The sequence below is a fragment of the Strix aluco genome, chromosome 1 (genome assembly GCF_031877795.1).
Source record: "Strix aluco isolate bStrAlu1 chromosome 1, bStrAlu1.hap1, whole genome shotgun sequence".
Lineage (NCBI taxonomy): Eukaryota > Metazoa > Chordata > Aves > Strigiformes > Strigidae > Strix > Strix aluco.
This window is the reverse complement of record NC_133931.1, coordinates 29,371,233-29,393,377: the sequence shown is the minus strand read 5'-3', so window position 1 is coordinate 29,393,377 and position 22,145 is coordinate 29,371,233. Positions and strand designations below refer to the sequence as shown.

Below are 22,145 nucleotides of genomic sequence, written 5' to 3'. Positions count from 1 at the left end.
GTCACTGCCTGAGCTATGCCTATGTGTGTCTAGCTTCAGTTCCTTCTCTGGTCATTTCTCCTGAAAGGACTTTGACGTCATGTTGTAGCCTTGTCTCCAAGTCTTGTCTCTGACCCTGCCTTTTTTGCTTCTGACTGGACTCCCTGGATGGACGCTACACCTGCTTCATCATCACCTGATTGTTGATGGACCCTGATACTAAGATTCTGCTCTGCTTGCTGTGTTCAGACCCTATGGGATGGCACCTTGTTGGTAAGGACACGGCTTACATTGGTGTTACCACTGTCTCCCATCTTCCCTTTCCTCAGGGAGAAGCTGGCCCTTACTGCTCCCTGAAATACAGCTGGACAAAATCCAAAATTCCAGTTAAGAAAATTCTACTAATCATTTCACCCAACATTGATTTAATTCAACCAACCAAATTATGGCTCTTTCCATAACAGTATCATAGAATCATAGAATGGTTTGGTTTGGAAGGGACCTTTAAAGATCATCTAGTACAACCCCTCTGCCCTGGGCAGGGACATCTTCAACTAGATCAGGTTGAGTTAAAAGTTAAAAGTTAATAAAGCCCTGTCCAACCTGACCTTGAACACTTCAAATGATGGGGCACCCATAACTTCTCTGGACAACCAGTGTCTCACCACCCTCATAAAAAATTTTTTTTCCTTACATCTAATTTAAATCTACCCACTTTCAGTTTAAAAGCATTACTCCTTGTCCTGTCACTACAAGCCCTGGAAAAAAGTCTTTCTCCATCTTATAAGCCCCTTTAATATATTTAAAGGCCACAATAAGGTCTCTCCAGAGTCTTCTCTTCTTCAGGCTGAACAACTCCAACTCTCTTAGCCTTTCTTCATAGGAGAGGTGTTCCAGCCTGTTGATCATTTTTGTAGCCCTCCTCTGGACCTGCTCTAAGAGGTCCATGCTTTTATTGTACTGGGGACCCCAGAGCTGGAGGCTGTATACCAGGTGGAGCCTCATGAGAGCAGAATAGAGGGGGAGAATCACATCCCTTGACCTGCTGGCCACACTTCTTTTGATGCAGCCCAGGATACAATTGACTTTCTGGGCTGCAAGCGCACACTGACACCTCGTAGCTAATTTTTCAGCCACCAGTATCTCCAAGTCCTTCTCTGCAGGGTTATTCTCAATCCATTCATAACCCAGCCTGTATTGATACTGGTGATTGACCTGAATCCAGCTCAGGACCTTGCACTTGGCCTTGTTGATCTTCATGAGGTTTATATAGGCCCACTCCTCAAGCTTGTCACAGAATCACAGAATCATTCAGGTTGGAAAAGACCCTTAGTATTATCGAGTCCAACCATCAGCCTTACTCTACAAAGTTCTCCCCTACACCACATCCCCCAATAACTCATTTAAACGACTGTTAAAGACATCCAGGGATCATGACTCCACCACCTCCCTGGGCAGCCTATTCCATTGTCTGACCACTCTTTCTGTGAAAAATTTTTTCCTAATGTCCAGTCTAAACCTCCCCTGTTGCAGTTTAAAACCATTCCCTCTTGTTCTATCGCTAATTACCTGTGAGAAGAGACCAGCACCAACCTCTCTACAATGTCCTTTCAGGTAGCTGTAGAGAGTGATGAGGTCTTCCCTCAGCCTTCTCCTCCTCAAACTGAACAGTCCCAGCTCCTTCAATCGATCCTCATAGGATTTATTCTCCAGGCCTTTCACCAGCTTCGTTGCCCTCCTCTGCACTCGCTCCAGCACCTCGATATCTCTCTCGTGTTGAGGTGCCCAAAACTGGACACATTACTCCAGGTGTGGCCTCACCAGTGCAGAGTACAGGGAGACTATCACCTCCCTACTTCTGCTGGTCATACTATTTCTAATATACCTGTCAAGGTCTCTCTGGATGACATCCCTTCCCTCCAGTGAATCAACTGCACCACTCAGCTTGGTGTTGTCTGCAAGCTTGCTGAGGGTGCACTGAATCCCATTGTCTGTGTCATTAATAAAGATATTAAATAGTATTGCTCCCAACAGAAACCCCCGAGGGACACCACTTGCTACTAATCACCATTTGGACATTATCCAAATGTAGATTAAACAGTCACAGGGAAAATTCATGGACGATAGGATGCTCAGTTAACTATCCTGTTGAGTTGTACAAATAGTCCTAGGTGTGGTTTTGTCTAGTCAAACTATCACTTTTCCAAATAATTCCCAGGTATGGTAACACCCAGAAATTAACATTAAGCAAAGATAATTCACAACTGACACTTTTTCGGGAAGCATTTTGTATTATTCTAATTGACCTCAATGCTAGAGAGTGATTTGAGCATGTTTCATTTACTGCTATTTTTGTAGGCTACATGTATTTTGTTTGACTCAAATTCTCCTTATCTCCTTATGCATACACATTTACGTATATTTTCTCACGTGATAAAGGCAGTTGATTTCTTAAAAATATTCTAGTGAGTAGATTTGAACACATAGACTCAATAAGGTGGTGACCTTGATCAAGAACGGTGTCTAGATATACTCCCATGAATCTTTAGGGGCCATGAATTAAATTCTCTCAAAGGCACATTTTAAAAATAATTCTCCCTCCAGCTCTGAAAGTTGTATAATAGATCTGTTTAGTTTAGTTTCATAGCAATGCAATGACACCAGTGCCATGCCTTCAAGCTCTACTGCAGAATTAAGCGGGTAACTGCTCTGACAGTAGAATTTACCAAAGATTTACTGTATTTTTAGAAGCTGTTGCTCAAATTAGACTGACTAGATATATCTGGATGTACACATGACAGTGAGTCAGAACAACTTTGAGAAGAGAATGTTTAACATAAATATTTTAAATTTCCTTTTAACAGATTTTGTCTTCTACTAAAAAGCAACATACCCGTTTGTTTCATAAGGATATTGTAATTATGTTAACCATGGTTATGGGATTTACCAGTGGAACTGTAAGCATCTAATAACATATCCTACAATGACACAAAAGGAGATGCTTTATCTAGGTTTTCATTGTTGACCTACTGATTCACATTCAAAATACCAAGTTATTTATAACATTTCCAGTCATTCTAGTCAGAGTTATTTTTAATTGCATGTATTATTTTATAGAAGCATATGCATTAGTATTTCACTTGATTATTCTTTGTCAATGCAGTACAAAGTCTGTCTTGGTGAAGGAGAAGAAATAGAGAATCTCTATAAATTAAATAACTCCATGTCAGGGAAAGACTTTTGCTTTGCGTCATCAGGATAATCAAAATAATAGAAGGCAAAAGCGAGCAGGAGAAGTATCTACCCTGTTCTGGATTGAGTGTGTCCATTATTTTCCACTCAAAGGGATCTCAACATACTGGGGGGACAGGCCGGCAGGAACTCCATGAAGCTTAGCAAAGGCAAATGTAAGTTTCCATACCTGGAATGGAATAACCCCATGCAAGAGTAAAGGCTTGCAGCTGACTGACTAAACAGCTTTGCATAAAAGGATCTGGGGGTCCTGGTGGATGACAATTTGAATATGAATCCACAATGTGTTCTTGTAGCAATGAAGACTAACTACATGCTATGCTTTAGAAAAAACATAGATAGCTGATTAAGGGGGAGTGGTTATTTCCTTCTGTGTGAGATTTATGACATCGTATCTGTGTTCAGCTGTAGTCTACCTTGTACATGAAAGGCACTGACCACATGATGCAACACTAGCAGAGGGCTATTAAGATGACTGGGGACTAGACCACAGGATATATGAGGAGATGCTGAAAAAGCTGGGTTTGTTAAACTGTAGATGAAAAGTTGAGAAAATTGAGGTAATTGCAGTGTTTCACTACCCAGTGAGTGGTTATAGAGAACATGGATCCAGACTGTTCTTGGAGATGCACAGCAAAAGTATGAGAAACAACAGAAACAAGTTAGAGCAAAGGAAAATTTAATTATATGTAAGGTAATAATTTGTATAATAAGGATGGTCAAGTGGTGGACCAGATTGCCCAGAGAAACTGTGGAAGCTTCATTCTTGGAGATATACCTTCACATTTATATCGAACAAAGTTCTGGGCAACCTGATATAACCTGGGAGTTGGGGCTAACCTCTACATTTGTTCTATGAATTTCTTCTATGATGCTGTTTAATATCTTCATCAATGACATAAACAGTGGGAATGAGTGCACTCTCAGCAAGTTTGCAGATGAGACCAAGCTGTGTGGTGCGGTTGACATGCCTGAGGGATTGGATGCCATATAAAGGGAACTGGACAAGCTGGAGAAGTGGCCCATGTGAACTTCATGTGGTTCAACAAGGCCAACCGCAAGGTCCTGCACCTAGACTGGGGCAACCAATACAGGCTGGGGGATGAAAGGATTGAGAGCAGCCCTGCTGAGAAGGACTTGGGGATACTGGTGGATGAAAAGATGGATATGAGCTGGCAATGTGTGCTCATAGCTCAGAAAGCCAACCACATCTTGGGCTGTATCAAAAGAAGTGTGGCCAGCAGGTCAAGGGAGGTGATTCTGCCCCTCTACTTCACTCTGGTGAGACCCCACCTGGAGTGCTGCGTCCAGCTCTGGAGTCCTCAGTGCAGGAAAGATATGGACCTGTCGGAGTGGGTCCAGAGGAGGCACATAAAAACGATTAGAGGGATAGAACATCTCTCCTATGAAGAAAGGCTGAGAGAGTTGGGGTTGTTCAGCCTGGAGAAGAGAAGACTCTGGGGAAACCCTTTTGCAGCCTTTCAATACTTAAAGGGGGCTTATAAGAAAGAAGGGGACAGACTTTTTAATGGGGCCTGTAACAATAAGATAAGGAGTACTGGTTTTAAACTAAAAGAGGGTAGATTTAGACTAGATATATAGAAGATATTCTTTACTGTGAGGATGGCGAGACTGGAACAGGTTTCACAGAGAAGTTCTAGATGTCCCATCCCTGGAAACATTCAAGGTCAGATTGGATGGGCTTTGAGCAACCTGATATAGTTGTGATGTCCCTGCCCAGGACAGAGGGATTGGACTAGATGAGCTTTAAAGGTCCCTTCCAACCTAAACCATTCTATGATTCTATGCTTCTATGAATCTATGCTTCTGTAATGAATGTAGACTCTTCCAAGATTATTGTTTTCTAAACTTCATGTTTTCTGTTTTAGCAAAACAGTCACCTAAGCTTTTTCAAAAGGTTGAATGATGCTAGATTTTCCCCTGAAGGAATATTATTGTTTAATTTATTTGTCTCTTCTCAGGAAAAGACAGTCCTAATCCTCTGGTTGCACAGACTAATGCTGATTTAGTGGGATAACTCAGCAAAAAAATGTACAGGGTAAAAAGATTTTACATTAAAATGATGTGACAAACATTCCAGCTATTCAGGACAGCATCCTGGGATTTGCTCCTTTGCTAAGGTAGAGTAATAATAACTGAGCAGCAGCATTGTTAGAATTAGTATATAAGTGTAGTTGAGCAAATCCTTTTCCTCATTCCTGAAATTTAGGATGATGTATACAACAAACTATCAAAAGCACATACTGAATGAATACCTCATATATATGGTTGCCTTAGAATTGAAATAAAGTTCTTCAGATCCTTACAGGCCAGGATGGACTTTTAATGAACTGAAATATGGCACACACAAATGTTAAATCAGGATGTCAGGAAAAAAGCCTCAATTTTTTAAATTGAATTTACTCACTTAGCATCTTCTCCTCCATCATTGAGCCAATGCTGTTCTTGTTGAATTTTCTTAGCTGGTTCGGTTGATTTTTCAGTTTTTGAAGGCTCAGGTGATTTTGTTAGTACTGTACCTAGAAAAAAGGTTTTAATTTTTGAATATCAATTTTTAAAAATAATTATGATAATATTTTTTGAGGAATCACACCTTGGATGCCACTTTTTCTTCAGTGGACAAGCACTACATGACACTGATTCTGGGAGCTGACCTTTGAATCTATTTCAGTGCCAGCTGTACAGACCATGTTCACGATGAGTGTATCTTTTAGAATATGTAACTTATTTGTAGTTTTAAACTAGATGCATCTGTAACCAGGTCAACAATGGTCAATACAGAGCTCTCCTATATTTTATAAGTGACAAGAACTCATGCAGTATGATAAAATTTTTGTGTGTGCTTATTTACAAAAATATGTAGAGGACAGATAGATAGATCTGTCCAGAAATGCCTTGTGAAATACAGGAAATACATTTTTATGAAGAGTAACTTATCTGCTTATGCATAGAAATGCTAATGACATTATTTATACTCCAGTGTCTGAATTGCATTAAACCTCCTGTTGATTCATCTGCCATGACAGTCCGGTTTGTTGCTGAGTAAATGATGATTGAAATATGTCATTAAGAATGTGAGCATGTAAAACTTTGGCTAGTCTATTTCTTCATTTTTGTTACAAGTAACTTTTTTAAAGGAGTTTAAGTGGAAAGTTTGTAGAGTTTGAAACAAACTCTATGCAAATGGTGGTCACTTGCCATTTAAGTGGCCTTATGTAATTAATTTTTACAATTAGTGCTATATCTTTATTTTAATTTTTCATGCTGAGAAAAAATTTGGAAGCTCTCATCAGTCTGGCACTTTGCATAAAGGAGGAACAAACTGAGCCTTCATAAATACTTTAAGTAATATGATTATAGAGGAAAAAGCTTGACAGCAAGACATCACAGCAAATAAATCGGCAGCCTGTTGTGTATGCTCTATTTTAATTTCAAGACAGCTCAAAGAAAATAAAACCTTAAGTATTTTGGAAAGATAGTGTAAGATTAGTTTTCTGATAGTTAATCTCCATATTTAGAGAGTTTTTATTAATTTCAGAGAACTAAAAGCGTTACAACAGTAAACTGTTAATGTGCTCAGCTGGAAGGTGGTTGAATGAAATGGCGCTGAAACAAAACTTAGTGAAGGACAGTAGGTCAGTTTGTTTACAGCACTTAAACCAAACTACCCTCCTACCACCATTTATTTAGATTTGGGATAATATTTTCTTCCAGGTAACTATTAAGAACAGATACAATGTTTCTTGAGCTGAGTTTCAGACTTTTACCAGTTGGACAACTAATTACAGGACCAGCAGGGCATTTCTAGTATTTGTTCTTAGTGTTTAGGTTAAGAAGCAAAAATGCCCTGCATGAGCCTTGCTACTCTCACAGGAATTAATTTCTTAAATAGGATCAAAGACAAAACCTAGACAGGGGTATCTGTGGATGCCAGAAATACTCAAGCCAGAGTCAGACAAGGAACTGAAGAGAAGGCAAAGAAATCCATGTTCCCCAACGTGTTGGTCAACTGGATTTTGACTTAGCAAGTTTAGAGGTTAATTTTCAAAAAGTCCCTTGGAGAAATGTAGCACTATTGAGAATGAAGAGACAGTCTGCAGGATTTATATTACTTATCACCGGTAAGCTGGGAAGATTTTTGTGAGGAATTCCATTTAAAACTCTGACATTCAATTGGATTTATGGCTTAAATTGGTAATAGTATCTTGCCCACTTAATGGAAATTCAGATTATTGTTTCTTTTCTGCAGCAGTTAGTATTGCAGTACTATCATGAGGAAAAGTCTGTTGAACGTATAACAATAGGGAATGTTTCATCTTACTTGAAGGATCTGCCAGGGAATTTTTAAGGTACAGAGTAGCACACATTCAGGGAAGTGAGGATTCCAAAGAGGACTGTTACTATTCCTGTCCCCAGGAAGGTTCAAGAAAGAATGAAAGAGTTTCTTACTATTTGATTATAGAGGTTCAAAATGCTTTTCTGGGAGTTCCAGTCAAAAATACTTTCTTTTAGGAAGGAGGAATTTTAAAAAGGGTTCAGGCTTCTAGCACAGTGAATACATTCTCATAGAGAAATAAAATCTATTTCTCCCAGAAATTTCATAAACATCTTCTGTAAGAAAATTGCAGAGGAGCTGCAGTTACAGAAAATAAAGAGGTTTTGAACCTATTTATAACTAATTTGTGGGTCTTGCTACTGAACCTTAACCTGTTAAAATTCTATATAACCCTTTCCCTGAGGGATCTCTACAAATGATGCTACTGGCTGTGCTTCCCTTGGCACACAGTCCTCCTGTGGTTTTGTGGTCAATATGACATGATGTAGAAAAGAAGATGCAAGATCCAAAAATTTCAGCACTCGCTGTTGTTTCTGCTCCCTTCTGAATTCATGGTTTATAGTTTCCCAGTTCTCTCTGCCCTGAGTCCCCCAGACAAAAAGCTGTATACTCCAGAGTGACAGAAAAGCTAATCTCAACATTTCTGTAATTATCTCACTTCGGGAATTTTCTTTGTTATAGTAATTGTCCCTAGTTATGTCTATACTAGCAGAGAATACAACCTGATAGGAACAATCAAAACAGTGAAATGGAGCTGAAGGTCTGGCATCTAAGCTATATCTGTTTGAGGCAGCTGAATTTCAAACCAGGTCTATTATGATCCTCTGAAATGAATGACCATCAGTAGCTCAAGTAAAGTAGGTTGACTCACAGAGTGCTTCTTCTGGTTTAGTTTTATTCTGAAGGAATTTACTCCTGCATTCCTGGAGTTTTTTTGGTGAAAAGAACACAGTGGGGGACAATCAGGAGATTTGTTTCAGAAGGACATTCTTCCTCTGAAATAAACTGTCAGTGTAGACACACTATTTGGAGTAACAGGCTCCTGAATAAGACAATCCATCTCTGGAGTGACAACATGTGTGTGGGAAGGGAAGACTACAAAGTCAAAAAATATAGTGCTTGCACATAAGCGTCCCATTGCAGAAGGACAATGGCTTCTCAGCTTGCTAGAGAATACCTCTCAAGGTAATCAGTCTGAGGTCTGAACCCACACCAACCATTAAATGCTGACTGGACTCAGAATGATGGAAAACATTGTAATCCCATGAATATTCCAAGCTTCCACAAGTTTTTAGAGTTCATAAATCTCCAGGACCAGCACAGGACTTATTTGCCTTAGGATTAGGATATCATGGCCTAGCACCACTGCCAGCTGTGTGTCAAGTTTTAGTTGCTTCTTTCTGTGTGAAATTGTGAGGGCTGTCTGTGTAGTCACATTTAAAAAATCCTAGTCACTTCACTACTTAAATCTAGCTCATACCCCTCTGATTTATGAGATCAGCCCCAAAGAATACCTGTAAGAACAATGTGGTAGTCATTTTAAGGAACATTTAGAGTACAATTGATTTCTAGAATAAATAATGAACCATCAGGTGAATGGCAAGGTTTACAGGACAACAAAGAAATCTTTTATGCTTTACATGACTTTGATCATGATAAAGAAATCACGAGTGAGAAAAAGGAGGCAGAATTATGCCCAGGCACCAACAGCTGAAGCAATTTTCAAAACAGATAGATCCATGTACACTTGGCAAAATAAGGGATTTGAGTTTTTCTAAATTATTTTTATTCCCATTATATTGGAACATAGGTAGCTAAAGCTGCCAACGCATTAGTAGTGGGAGTTGAGGAATGCAGCCCACTGGTGTCTATGTATTCTAGATCATTCGGCCTCCCCATAAAAATAATATAATTTAAAACTGGGTTGGGATAAGTGTGGTTGGTTCTCTTTTAAGATGGAAGGGAAAAGCACCAGTTGCAGAAGTATAACTTTGTGGGCACACGGTTTAATAGAATCACTCAAAAAGGTAGCTGGTTAAATTGAGAAGCCCACTGAAACCTTTTTATACCAGTGATCTGCCTAGGATAACAAGGAACAAGATGCAGATTATAAGACTGATTTGTTTCCCTCTCTTAGTCTTTCATATTTTTCTCATTTTCCACAGGTTTTTGTTCTTCCAGGAGAGATTTAGGCCAGGCAAAAGAGCAATTAAAAAAGGGTTATCAGTGGGTTGTCAGTCTTTCACCTGTGTTATCTTAGTCGAGCTGATAATGCTCCCAGCTGAAAGTAAGTATTATTAAACCTTCATTGTTAATTCTTTTCCCCTATTTTTATACTTCCATTGAAACAACATTGGAACAGTATTGCAGGATTAGGTTAGAGTAGCCACAAGATTTCTGCATATTGGAGGAGTATATCCAACTTATTCTGAGGCTATTCATGTTTCCATAAAACAGTTTTATCTTCAGCTTTCACTTCACAATTTTGGACAGAGGCCCTTGACAATCTTTCCAAGTTAATTTGATTTCCTACTGCCACAAACACACTTGCAGAACAGCCTTTAGCAGAGTATTTCCTGGTTTTGGCCTAGAGCAAAAAAAAAGGAATACTTTGTACTTATCTATGGGTTTTAAACTTTTTTGATTGATAATTTAGGGGTTTTTTCCTCTGCAACTCAAAAAGCTGAATGTTGGAGTTTTTATTAAAACAGTGTTATAATCACATGAAATAAGTTCAGGCTTCACAAAAAGCAGAATATTGTGAGGCTAAGCATAACATTGGAAGAGCTAGTAAAGTTGGTTTTAGTTTAAACCTGCTCATGTAGGACCAACACCACTGTCATGTTTCTAAAATTTAGCACTGTACACACTGTCCTAAAACTGTGGGCATTAGTCCTAAGGACCTTTTTCCACAGAGGAAGCTGTTGGTATAGGCAGATTTGTCAATGCCAGGACACAGCACTGCAGAATTTTCATTCTTGTCATAATAATATTGATTCTTCTAAAGCCTTCAGTTCTAAGCATACATAAGTATTGGTGGATCCAAAAATCTCTGTCATAGGTTTAACCCCACAGAGGTGTTGTTGACTTTTCTTCTGGCAATAGTCAATGTCAGCAAAGGACTCTAAAACCTCATGGATCCACTGAGATGTGTTGTCTAGTAGCCATGAATATTATAATGATTCTTCCACCAGTAGAGCATAAAATGATATTTCCTAACATAGTATGTAATTAGCAAACAGAAGGGCATATTAAGTCTGTAATTTTACACTCATTCATCATTTATTCTACTTCCCAGTCCTATCCCTGCTGTTTCTGGTGTTCTTCAAAAGCTCTAGGTTTGGAAAAGGCAATTACCACCTCACCAGACTGGCTAGGACAGCTCCTTCTTCTTATTCCCTCCACAGGTCAACATGGAGGTGGTGAGCTCCTAGGCTGCTCTTTAGAGCAAGGGAAGAGGTTGCCTGAGCAATCAGGCTCTTTTTTCCTATCTGACCCCTGCTTCTGTCCATGCAAACAGCAGCAGGAGGCTTAGGAACAGGAAAGAAAGCACTTTGTGTTGTGGAGATCACCAGCCTTACTGATTATTCAACATCAGAAGGAGTGCCTCTGGAGCAGTCAGACAATCTGAAGGTACTTTCTTCCAGAAAGTAATAAAACATAAATCTCTCAGTCAGTAGACTGGCTTTAAGAGTTCTGTTTCTTGGATCAGTTATGTCCAGGTACACATTCCATAACCATAATTACTAGCCTTTAGCATCACAAATGTATTATCCTTATTGCAAAAAAATGAAGAGAAGGAAAATGTCAAATAAAAGATTAGTTTTTAGAGGTAAAGCTATTAATAAATGTCAGCAGTTAGATAGAAGCACTTAAGTGTATTCCTGAGTACAGAACAGGAAAAGTGCTTTTGCTTTGCCATACTTTAGAAAGGGAAGACTCTTCACCAGAATTCCCAGACAGCTCCATTGCCTTGTACTAGCAAGTCTTATCTTGTATCTCATCTATGCTTCCCCTCCCTTTCTGGACTGGTTGGGTGTATGTGAAAGTAGAACTCAATGGCTAGCAGTTACTTATGGTCCTCATACAAAACGCAGAGTTCCCTGGCTGCTTCTTTCGGCTATACAAAAGCATATTTTAGCACATCTTGATCTTTATCTGACATAGTCTCACTTCACTGTGAATGCATAATATATTGTTTTACAGGACCATTTACAAAACGTTGACTTGCTTGTATATTTTTCTTTGGTGGAAGCAGTATTTCCATCACAACATCTTAGTATAGTGTGTATTTTATGTTAAGTAAATATATTGTCAAATACTTCTACTACTAAATTCTTAGTGACTTTCACAAAAATGCAGACATTTTAAAATAAATTGATGCTTAAAAATACTATATTATCTCACAATGATAGTGTTGTACTAAATACAGTCAATTGACTTGCTATTCATGTAATACAGTTGTAAACCTTAACAGTCATTTCTGATGTTTATTACCAGGATTAAGGTAGGCAATCTTTAATTAAACAACATTTAATGTTGTTCTTTTGTATTCCTTCAGTAAAGAAAAAAGTCCTGAAGATCTGATTGGCCTGAGCTGCCTCGATCATCTTCTCGTATTTAGCAGAAACACAGAAGAGAATTAGTCATGGGAGAGAAAAAGCCAAAGATAAAGGAATACTTTGAATATGTATATTTAATGGTTGCCTGAAAACCTTGTGTAGCTTACTGTTTGTGCTCATATGATAAAACTATTTTAGTTAATATACAAACAACAACGTTGGCAATTTTAACTGTGCATGGAAATACTTGAGGTTAGACAGCTTGTTGAAAATGGGAAACACTGTGTAAAGACATAGGTAGAGCCTGCTAGTAAGAGGCAGAGTGGTTAATGTTTGAGTAATCTGGTTTTTAGCTATCTATCTGTGACATATATCCCTTAGAAACATAATTTTAAGCACTTAAAATCAGTGATCTTTTTGTCATTTCCTCTTTTTGTAAACTATTAAAAGTTTCAAAATAGGTTAGAAGTCTCAAATAGGCTTTTAAATGTTATTGCCTGCCAAATAACATAGAGAGCAGGTTCTCTAATATAGCAGGAATAAAGACTGACTTTGCATTTGAAGCAGTAGAACGGGAATGAGGGAACTGTCCTACAAACTTCCTGGGATACTTCTGACATAATTAATCATTTGCCTGGTTGTCCTTGCCTCACAGAGGTGTTCTTGAGCTATGTCCATAAATATTTGAAAGATGGCTATAGGGTCATGAAGATGTCAAGAAAAATAAACACACAGGAAACCTATGGACAAAGGAGAGAAGAGATTTCAGCTCCGACATTACAAAATACACACCTCTGTGACTTTCCAAGCAATTTTTTTTGAACAAATGGTCTGTGCAGGGGAAAACAGTTCAGAAATCAGTGGGGTTGAAGTAAAACAATCAGTAAGTAGGTCCATTTTAACTCAACTCTCAACTTCAGTGGCTAACAAGTATTATAAAACTTTATTTTCCATGTGAAGAAAGAAAGATTGTGTGAGGAAGCTGGGTTTGTTTTCCTAGAATTTAGCCCTGTCACTCATTTGAAAAATGAAGATCTGCAAGGAATTAAAAGACTTTACATCAGCAGGAGTGGAAGCAAACTGATTAAACATATTGAAGTTCTTAGTCATCTTTAAAAAATACTTTTTATGGGAATAATAGCTGCCTGTTGACTGAGTGCCAGTGAAGAATATAAAGGATAAGAAGTCAAGGAATAAGATTATTATTTAAAAGTCTCTTTGCATTGACAAGTTTGGTTCGCTGAGCTGCAGCATATTATATCAAATGCTGTACTTGATTTGTATTTTTGAAATACAAATACAGTTATTTAACCCTGGATTTTGAGGTGCTAAGGGACAGGTTTTGTAAAGCAGCTTAAGAGTCAGAGTCAAAATAGGCCAAAGACAGGTTTTAGCTGTGAAATTTAAGTTTCAGTTAACTTCTAGGTTAGTTCCAGGCTTTGTGTTGTAATCTTCTCAGGCTTCACAGGTTTTTGCATTCTTTTCTGCATGATGGCCCAGCAACTATAAAAGCCACATCTCTCTAGTCTAGACTTTATGTGGGTAGTTAGGGAACTCTACTGAAATGTGAGACATATGGGTTTGAATTCCCTCATTATGAAAGAGTGGAGGTGAAACAGCTAGGTTAATATATGAAAGGTGGCCACTATCTGCAGCTTCTGCTGCTTTTCTTTATTTAGTTAAACATCTAGTGAAAAAGTGTATGTTCCTCAAGTACCTAAAGAGAACACTGGGAGAGAGTTTGGAGTGGGCTGAAGTTCCTTTTGAGCAGCCCTTCCTTTGAGGTGCTACATATTCAAGGATGCTGATTAACATTCCTAGTTGTTTTTTTTTTTTTTTCTTTGTTTACTCTGTCTGGGTTTCTCACTTAGGATATAGATTTTCTGACTCTGTCAAAAGCACCAAAATCTTATATGCTATAGAAAGGCACTTGCATTTAATTTGCAGACAGGTATATAACCTTTTATATATCCTCTGGGTACTTCTTTCCAAAGCATCTAGGCTGTGAAAATAATTAATATCACTGAAAATTAACATGGCAATCTCCCAAATGGAAGGTTCTGTCTACTTTATGATCCCAAGGTGCAATTGTGGCATGTATAGAAATACCTATGATAGCTTTCTCACTCAGGTTCTACTAAGAACAAAGAAATGTCAATATGGACTTTAGTAAAAGCTGCATAAATATGTCTATGAATCTGGAAAAAAAATCTTTGAGACACTTGTTGCTTTAGAAGAATTAGGAAGAACAAAAACCAGAATATTGGAAAGAGTTTCTAGTGAAGGAAAAGTGAGAAGGAGATGAAGACAAACTTCAGAAGAGCAATACTTAAATGTAGTGCTGAGAATGTTTAGAGGAAGGGAAAGAAAATGGATGAGTTGGAAAGAATTGTACTGGAACTATCTGCTAGGAGGACGAAAGAAATTGTGATACAGAGAATGACAATGCAGTCACCAGCTAGCAGGTGGAGGGTGGATGTGGCCTTCTAAATAGCATAACCTCCAACAGAGTTATTGAACAACAGTGTGCAAAACAAGTGAAGCATTTATATAGTCAGTCAGTTATGGGAGGTGATAAATATGCAAAGAAACTATAGCAATTGGATTCAATATCATGGAGAACCTGTAATTAGGTGAATCATACTTTGTTAAGTACATAAAGAAATGCAGGGAATAAATTAAGAAATTAATCCATTATGGAACAAACTGACTAAGCACAGAGAATTAATTACAGATTGAACTAATTACACAGAGAATTAATCACAAAGCAAGCTAGTGAGAGAAAGGGCAACTGAGGAGGTGGAGATGAGACAGTGAGTAGCCAACAAAGCAGCCAAAAGTACCAGGTGTTGCTGAGTGACGTAAGTGGCCACATTTTAACCAAATGGGCTCCAATCATGCCTGCTGCTAAATTATCATCTGTGCTGGTAACATCATGTTGCCTTTTGAAGTGCTAGGAGAAAGTGAGAAGGTGATGGCTGGCTTTGGTCATGTGAGAAGAAAGGGGGTGAAGATAAGCTCTGCTCAGTCTACTGGTTTGTGTTTCAGGATTGTGGAGCTGCAAAACAGGACTATGATTAGAGGCTTTACTGGTCTATTTTGTTCTGGTTATACCAGAGAAATTAATGAGAGATCTTGGAAAGGCTTTTCTCTAACTATTTTTAACTTCTCCATTTAACTGATCTCCCTTAACTAGTGTTGGTTGAGCCCTGCCTATAATTTTAATAATTCTCTCCAAATTTGTGCATACACCACAAAATGCTTTCTCTGGTCCCTTGTCCTTTGCTTACCCACAGATATTCTTATTTTCTGCTTCTATCAGATGTCCACATGATTTTAGGTCTGATACAAAGTTCACCAAGTTTTGCAGGAGTCTTTATCTAGACCTTCCTGTAAACTGCTTGAGACCAGCCTCACTTTTCTGCCTAGAGATAATGGAATTCCTTGTTAAGCTCAGCTGGTGAGGACTTATATACAGGGTACTGGAATTCATAAGCTTCCCCTGAGGTGCAGTGCCTGTGTAAGTTCTCTGGCTTGTATAGTTATTGTCTATCTAACTCATGAATACCCACATGCAAAAGGAGAAACTGTCTTGTGACTGTTTGAAAGTGAGACTGGAACCTTCCAGAAAACTATGGATTTAAAAAAACCCAAACAAACATGGAGCCTATGTTATATTTTCCTAAAGCAATTGATGAAGTTGTTGCTTCTATGCCACCACTTATTTTGTATTTTAGAAGGGGAAAAAAAAAAAAAAGTAGTGTAGTATCCCAAAATATAGATTAATGAATTACATTAATCTGTAAAATTATATCAGATATTGGATAGAAGCAAAAAATTTTTCTATAATTATACATCGTTCTGTTGTAGGATGGCATCTGTGATTTAATGTTGCTAAAAAGCCATGAAAAATTAGATTTTATTTTTTCCATTGTTGGCTTATTGCTACAGTTAATTCATATCAGATTTTGTTTTACCTTGATTTAGAGCTACAGCCATTGTATAACAAGATAATTGCATTAAATGGACTTTGTTCAAATTTTCATTATATGAGGAAAGGAATTGTGATACTTGTTACAATTACACAAAACACAGGCAAGGATTATACAAGTTTCCTTGTAGTCTTTTTCCAGTTGCTCCTCTCTTTTCAAATCACCTTTATCACAGAAAGCTGGAGGTTCCTCAGCCTTTGCTTTGCTGCTCCTGTGAAATGAACCTGAATTGTTTTTCTAAAGGAAAATCATGTTTTTCTCCAGTACTGGAGGATGGAAAGGGAAAGGGCTGCACCATTGATGCTGTGAGAGAGGGAAGAGGGGACATGGCCCAGCAGTAGTTGTTGCTTCCCCATCCTGAGCCTTTATTTTGGTAGTTGCTGCAGCATTCCTTCTGGCTCTGATGTAAGCAAAATAGGCTTGGCTATTGGGAGGTGGGGGAGGAGGGGTGCAGTATAGCCATGGCCAGCTGCTGCTGTTTTCAGCAACCAGCTGCTTAGGCAAATAATTACTTTGTATTACTGCCCTGAGCTCTGTGTTCCTCTGTTCAAGTCCTGGATGTCTTCTGAATGGTGATGGCAAATCATTTTTAATAGCATTGCTTTTTAAAAATTGTTTGCTGGCTTTTTTTGAAAAAGTTTTGAATGGCTCTTCGATGGAAAATTTGAATGTCAGTTTAAAATCTGTCTCATCTTTGTAGTTTTTTAATACATATGAGAAGTATACCCAAAAGACACATTAAAAACTCAGTTTTCTTTCTTAAGCTACTAAATACCTTTATTTTAAAGTAAGGTTTCTAAGAAGTCAACTTACAGTAAGAGGAAATAGATTTTGTTAGACTAGCTGATTAAAGTGGACAAGCTGTGTGCTTGAAAGTTTGTTGCTTTTTATTATTGTAGGATGGTGCTTGTATTTTTGTAACAAATCATTGGTTTGGGGTCAGTGGGAATTCAGAGTTCTTAATTTCTTCCACAAATAAAAAAAAAAAAAAAAAAAAGATCAGCACCTGGCAGAGCATTTGGAAGAGCAATTTACAGCCCTATATAGTGTACATATATTTTGTCCAGATAATCTTTGAACACTCATAAATAGCTTATTACTGACCTTGTTGCTTTGGTATGGGTTCTGCTTTCTTACTGGCCTCTGCTTTCTGTGGTTCATCTGGTTTTTTATTTTCACCCTTAAAAAAATAAACAGGATTAGAAACTGTAGATGCTCATTGTTGATAATGGTAAGGATGGTTTGATGTCTGCAACATTCTCCTAGGAATTTGATTAACCAGGTTAACAAAACTGAGATTTGTTCCTGGGTGTTCTCTGTGGGTTCTTGGACAAGACTTTTCTGATAGGTTCACAAAAGGGCTTGGATGCTGAAATAAAAAACTGATGTCTTCACATCTGCTGTGCAAACCCAGTTGCTTAGCCTGGAGTTCTGCTGGTGCATGTTCCCACAGCCTCCTTTATGTCATCAAGGCTGACTTGTTCAGTGTTACCACCCAAAAGCCAGTCTGCATCTCTGAATTAGTCATTCTTCTGCCTAAACCTCTGCTGGGCTAATAGACCTTGCATGTTTTGAGCTACCTTAAAGATAGACAGATCTATCTTTACAAAACTCAGAGACAGTATCAACTTTCACTGCAAAAAAAATTAACTTCCTCCCACGCTTGCTGGTTTAGATCCATGAACCAAGTCCTCATGTACCCGTACCTTGGTTTGTCTTGGCTTTGACATAGTGGACCTTGCAGGAGCAAGTGAGAAGTGCATGGGGAGTTTTCGGTGTTCACTGCACTTTGTAGCAGCATAGTGCTAATTAAACCCATGAGCATTTGTTATCCCAGATAGAATGAATTTGCCTAGTGTTTATCACGCTGATTAATAGAGAAAGATATCAGAGAGCTTAAGCATATGGTAAATTATTTGACTTCAGGAGATTTCAGATCTTCATGCACTTTTTTCCCCCCTCTCACTCTCCAAACTGAATGATCTTATTTTTTTGAGTTTCTGGGGTTAATTTGGGGTTTGTCTTTTTCTATGAAAGTATTTGTTTTTTCCTGTCTGCTTTTATTCAGAGAATCGAGCACTAAGGTTCTAATATACATATATATAAAAATAATTAAATTAGATATTTTAAAAATATATAAATGAAAATTAAAAGCCCAATCAATCTTTGTGCATACTAGAGTTAATTGAATATTGTTTTGTTGTAAAAGTTGTTTTCGTTTCAGGTTTCCTCCTAATAACATGAGAATATTAATGTGATAATAGTGCTCTATAGTTGCCAGATGCTATGTACATTTCTTTTCTCTTTAGATGATATCTCTTTGCAGGCAGAAAGTGTCTTAGTCCTTGACCCATTCATCTGCCTCCATCTTAACAGTATCTATAATAGTGGAGACTTATGGTGGGAATAGTGGGATCTGAATGTTGCGTTGATGTATGGAATTATTCTGGTTAAAAGAGTAATGTACGTCTCCAGGGAAATCTAAATATATGTTTTTCCTAGAGCAGTTTGCCAAATGAGGTATCAGGCTGCATGGAAGTCAGCTGCTGAGATTCAGGATTTTTCTTCTTTGTTGAACACAGACTTTTTTGACAGTTTTTGTGGATGACAGTATGGATATGCCTGTTCATCAAACAATTTTTTTTTGCATGTTTATTATAATGAAAAATCATATTTGAGTTGTAGTTGGCTGGATTAAACTGCACCTCTTCTTGTGGTTGTACAAACCTATGAACTTCAGAAAAACATCAGTTCTAAGAAATGATTCAGTCTTACAAATGTTTATGTTTCTGTTAGTTTTACTTAAAACTGTAAAATTTATGGAACTCTTGTACATATAAATCAAGGGTCCCAGAAGTTAAGTCACTGCCTTTGTATGTGCTCCACTGTTGTGAACATGTTAGAAGACACTGGAAAAAAACAAAACACTGTCTAGGGCATTATTGGGAAAAGATAAGAACTCAGAGGTAACAAGTGAAGGAGTATCTATCCTTCTGTCTCATTTTAAAGTATTCCTTTAATTAAAATGAAAAGAATGAGTTAACTTTTACAGTAAAGAACTACTAAAAAAAAATACAGAGTGTAGACTAATTTGATTTACTGTATTTTTCAAACAGGAGTTATATTAGTAAAACCAAGCCAAAAAAACCCCAACCTTCTTAAAAACCTACTAAATTACTTTGCCATTCCAACAATTATCAGGAAGGAGGCTGATACATTCTTGTACGCCATTCCAGTATTCAGGAAGGACATACTGACACTTTCTGCCAGCAGGGAACAAGATGAAGAGGAATACATCAGCACATCAAAAGCAGCCATACCAGTATTTCTAATTCTGTTTGCAATGTTGAACAAGACCTCTAATAAGCTTGTACTATTTCAGGTTAGCCCTATTTGGAAAGCAATTTACAAAAGAAGGAAATCTATATTTTCTTCATAAAGAAAGACAGGAGGGAGGAGGGGAATAAAGGTATTTGTTTGATTTTGTTAAAGATTGATACTGTGCACAGTATAAGAATGTTTGAAAATCTAAGTTTTGGTATTTACTTACTTAAATACTTTCTAAACAAAATGTAATTCTTACTGAGTCTATACGAAACAATAAAAACTATACCTGGCCTGTAGATGCCTTGGGTGGTGGAGAGACACCTTCATTCTTGCAATCTGATTCCTCAGGTGATAATTTTGCTCTAGAAAATACTGCTTTTACTTTTTGAAACATCTTGCCCATTCAACTCCCCTGAAGCCTCTATAACTCTTTTACCATGAACAGGCACATAGCACATGTTTTCTTGCCATCAGTAATCAAGCCAATTAGACACTTAATCAGGTTTAGGTCTGATTAATGCCTTAAAGAAATTCCTTGCACAGTCTGTTTCAGTTATGGCTTTTTTTCACCATTAGTACTTTTGTTTTGTGTTGTAGACTATGTTATTTCTAGTCTTGATGATTACACTATATACAGATTCAACTTTTCATGCACAAATTCAGAGGACAGTGAACACTTTCTGGTTAGAATAAATCAGTGTCTAATCTTTTATGTATTGGATATTAAGCATTTAGTTTATATTTAGAAATGAAGTTTTAAGCCTAAGACACCTGTAGTTTAACCAGAAAATGAAAAAGTTTAATTGACCAACAACCATCAGCTACCCAGTAGACTACATGAGATCTCAAGAGGTTTAATTTCTTTCAATCCTGAACCTTTTAAAGTTTGGGGTTTTTTTTTGTTGTTTTTGTTTTTTGAGAGAGAATGACACTAAAAGGTCTTCTGTTGGGGTTTGTTTGAGCAAGTTTATACCTGATTTTATTTCACCCTTCTTATTTTAAAACATGGGAATAATTTCATCTTTCATTTTCCAATGTATTTACAGACAATACATTTTATACAGAGGCTTAGCTACAATTTTGATAAGATTAAGTTTTAGGTGAATGTCCAAGAAATTAGTAAAATATAAATTTTTATGGAGTTTATAACTAGGACATAATTTTGAGATTCTATAGGCTTTGGGTCATCCTATATAAATCTCTATAAAATCAAGCATGGTTTAGTTTATAGGTAAAGCTTAATTTCAAATACCTCTAGTGTCATAATAATTCAACTCCTGTTAACAATGATCTTTACAATTTAATTGACTCTTCCTGCCTTAATTCCACTTTATTTATTACTATGCTATGACTTCACTTTAAGCTCTGAATTTGAGCTAACATATTATAATTGATTTATGCTTGCCATCAAGGCATAAAGAAATGCCGAAACATACTCCTTTGACTTATTTCCATAATTACATATTTAGGAATTATATTGAAGTATTGAAAATGTCCCCATGGCTGCCTCCTTGGGGTTTCTGTTTTCTGGCAAGAGTTGTTTCTAATCCTTAGTCTACCATAGTACTAACTGTAAGAATGAACAAACAATTCTCATTAGTTAGTTTGCAAGCCTTTTTCCTACATCAACACTTATGAGGCAGACCTTATAATAGTTGGCTGGACCTTAGTCTTTTAACTGGGAACCCCTCTACACACATGATTTCATGGTTGTTAGGTTTCAGCAAGAGCTTGGAATCTCCCTTTTTATTAAGGTCTGTGTTCTGGTTTACTTTAAAAGCAACGAAATTCTTGCTAATGTTTCAGTCTGTGTTTAAGCTTAATGTTTGAATGACTAAATTAAAAATTAATATCTAATGTATTTTCATATTTATGTAGGTCTGTACAATAGGCAGCTTCTTTTCTTTTGGATATGAAATTCTGCTTCCATGCTATTTTTACATCAGCTCATAACAGAAGAATCTCAGAAGAAATCCTAGAAACAAGTTAGTTTTTCTTTTACTATGTGAAATTTTAGTGGATTAAATTGACTAATGCAGGAAACTTTAATCAATTGCCACATACAAACTATACCTGCAAATAGACTTTTTGAGAACATCTGTTTTCTCATTATAAAAAAGAAATTATTAATTTAAAAAAAAAATTTAGAATAAGTAATTTTGTTCCTTGTTTATTAAAAATGATAAAGTGCATAAAGCATAATACAATGAAAATAGATAGCATTTATTAAAGGAAAATTCATATCTCTTAAGAATTTCTGCAATATATGCACATTTGTCTTTTACAAAATGCCAAATAAAATCATGTTTTTATTTTTTTTATTATAGTGTTTATGCTGGTTTTAATTTATAGTTAAAAGGCATGCAAAAGGAATGTAACAGACATTAAAAAGAAAGTGCCTTTGGGAATCTGTTAGTAACTATTGACATCCACAGTTAATGAATGTTGTATTAGTTTAGTCTGTGACTAATTAAATTTTTGAAATTCCTTCATATGATGTGATTTTGTAGATAATAAGCAGGCCACAACAAATCTACTATTTTGATACCAATTGGAAGTACAAGTTCACCTCCTGACCCTGGTAAATTGACTAATCTGCTTCAGTATTTCATTTCTCTTCTATGCTCTATGGTTATTTAGTTATTTTTATCAGGCTATGAACATGCTAAAAGCACT

General features: G+C 37.1%; 1 protein-coding gene across 1 annotated transcript in view; it reads right to left on the bottom strand.

Moving 5' to 3' along the window:
• The window catches only part of CNGB3 (cyclic nucleotide gated channel subunit beta 3), a 76,697-nt gene extending 56,828 nt beyond the window's left edge, over positions 1-19,869 (bottom strand). Inside the window, exons 1-3 of the mRNA XM_074820275.1 lie at positions 19,756-19,869; positions 17,247-17,322; positions 5,660-5,771 (exon numbers count right to left, since the gene is read on the bottom strand). Of these exons, the coding sequence (XP_074676376.1) occupies positions 5,660-5,771; positions 17,247-17,322; positions 19,756-19,863 (296 nt within the window). The 5' untranslated portion in view covers positions 19,864-19,869. The remainder of the gene's footprint in view (positions 1-5,659; positions 5,772-17,246; positions 17,323-19,755) is intronic.
• Between the last annotated feature and the right edge of the window lie 2,276 nt (positions 19,870-22,145).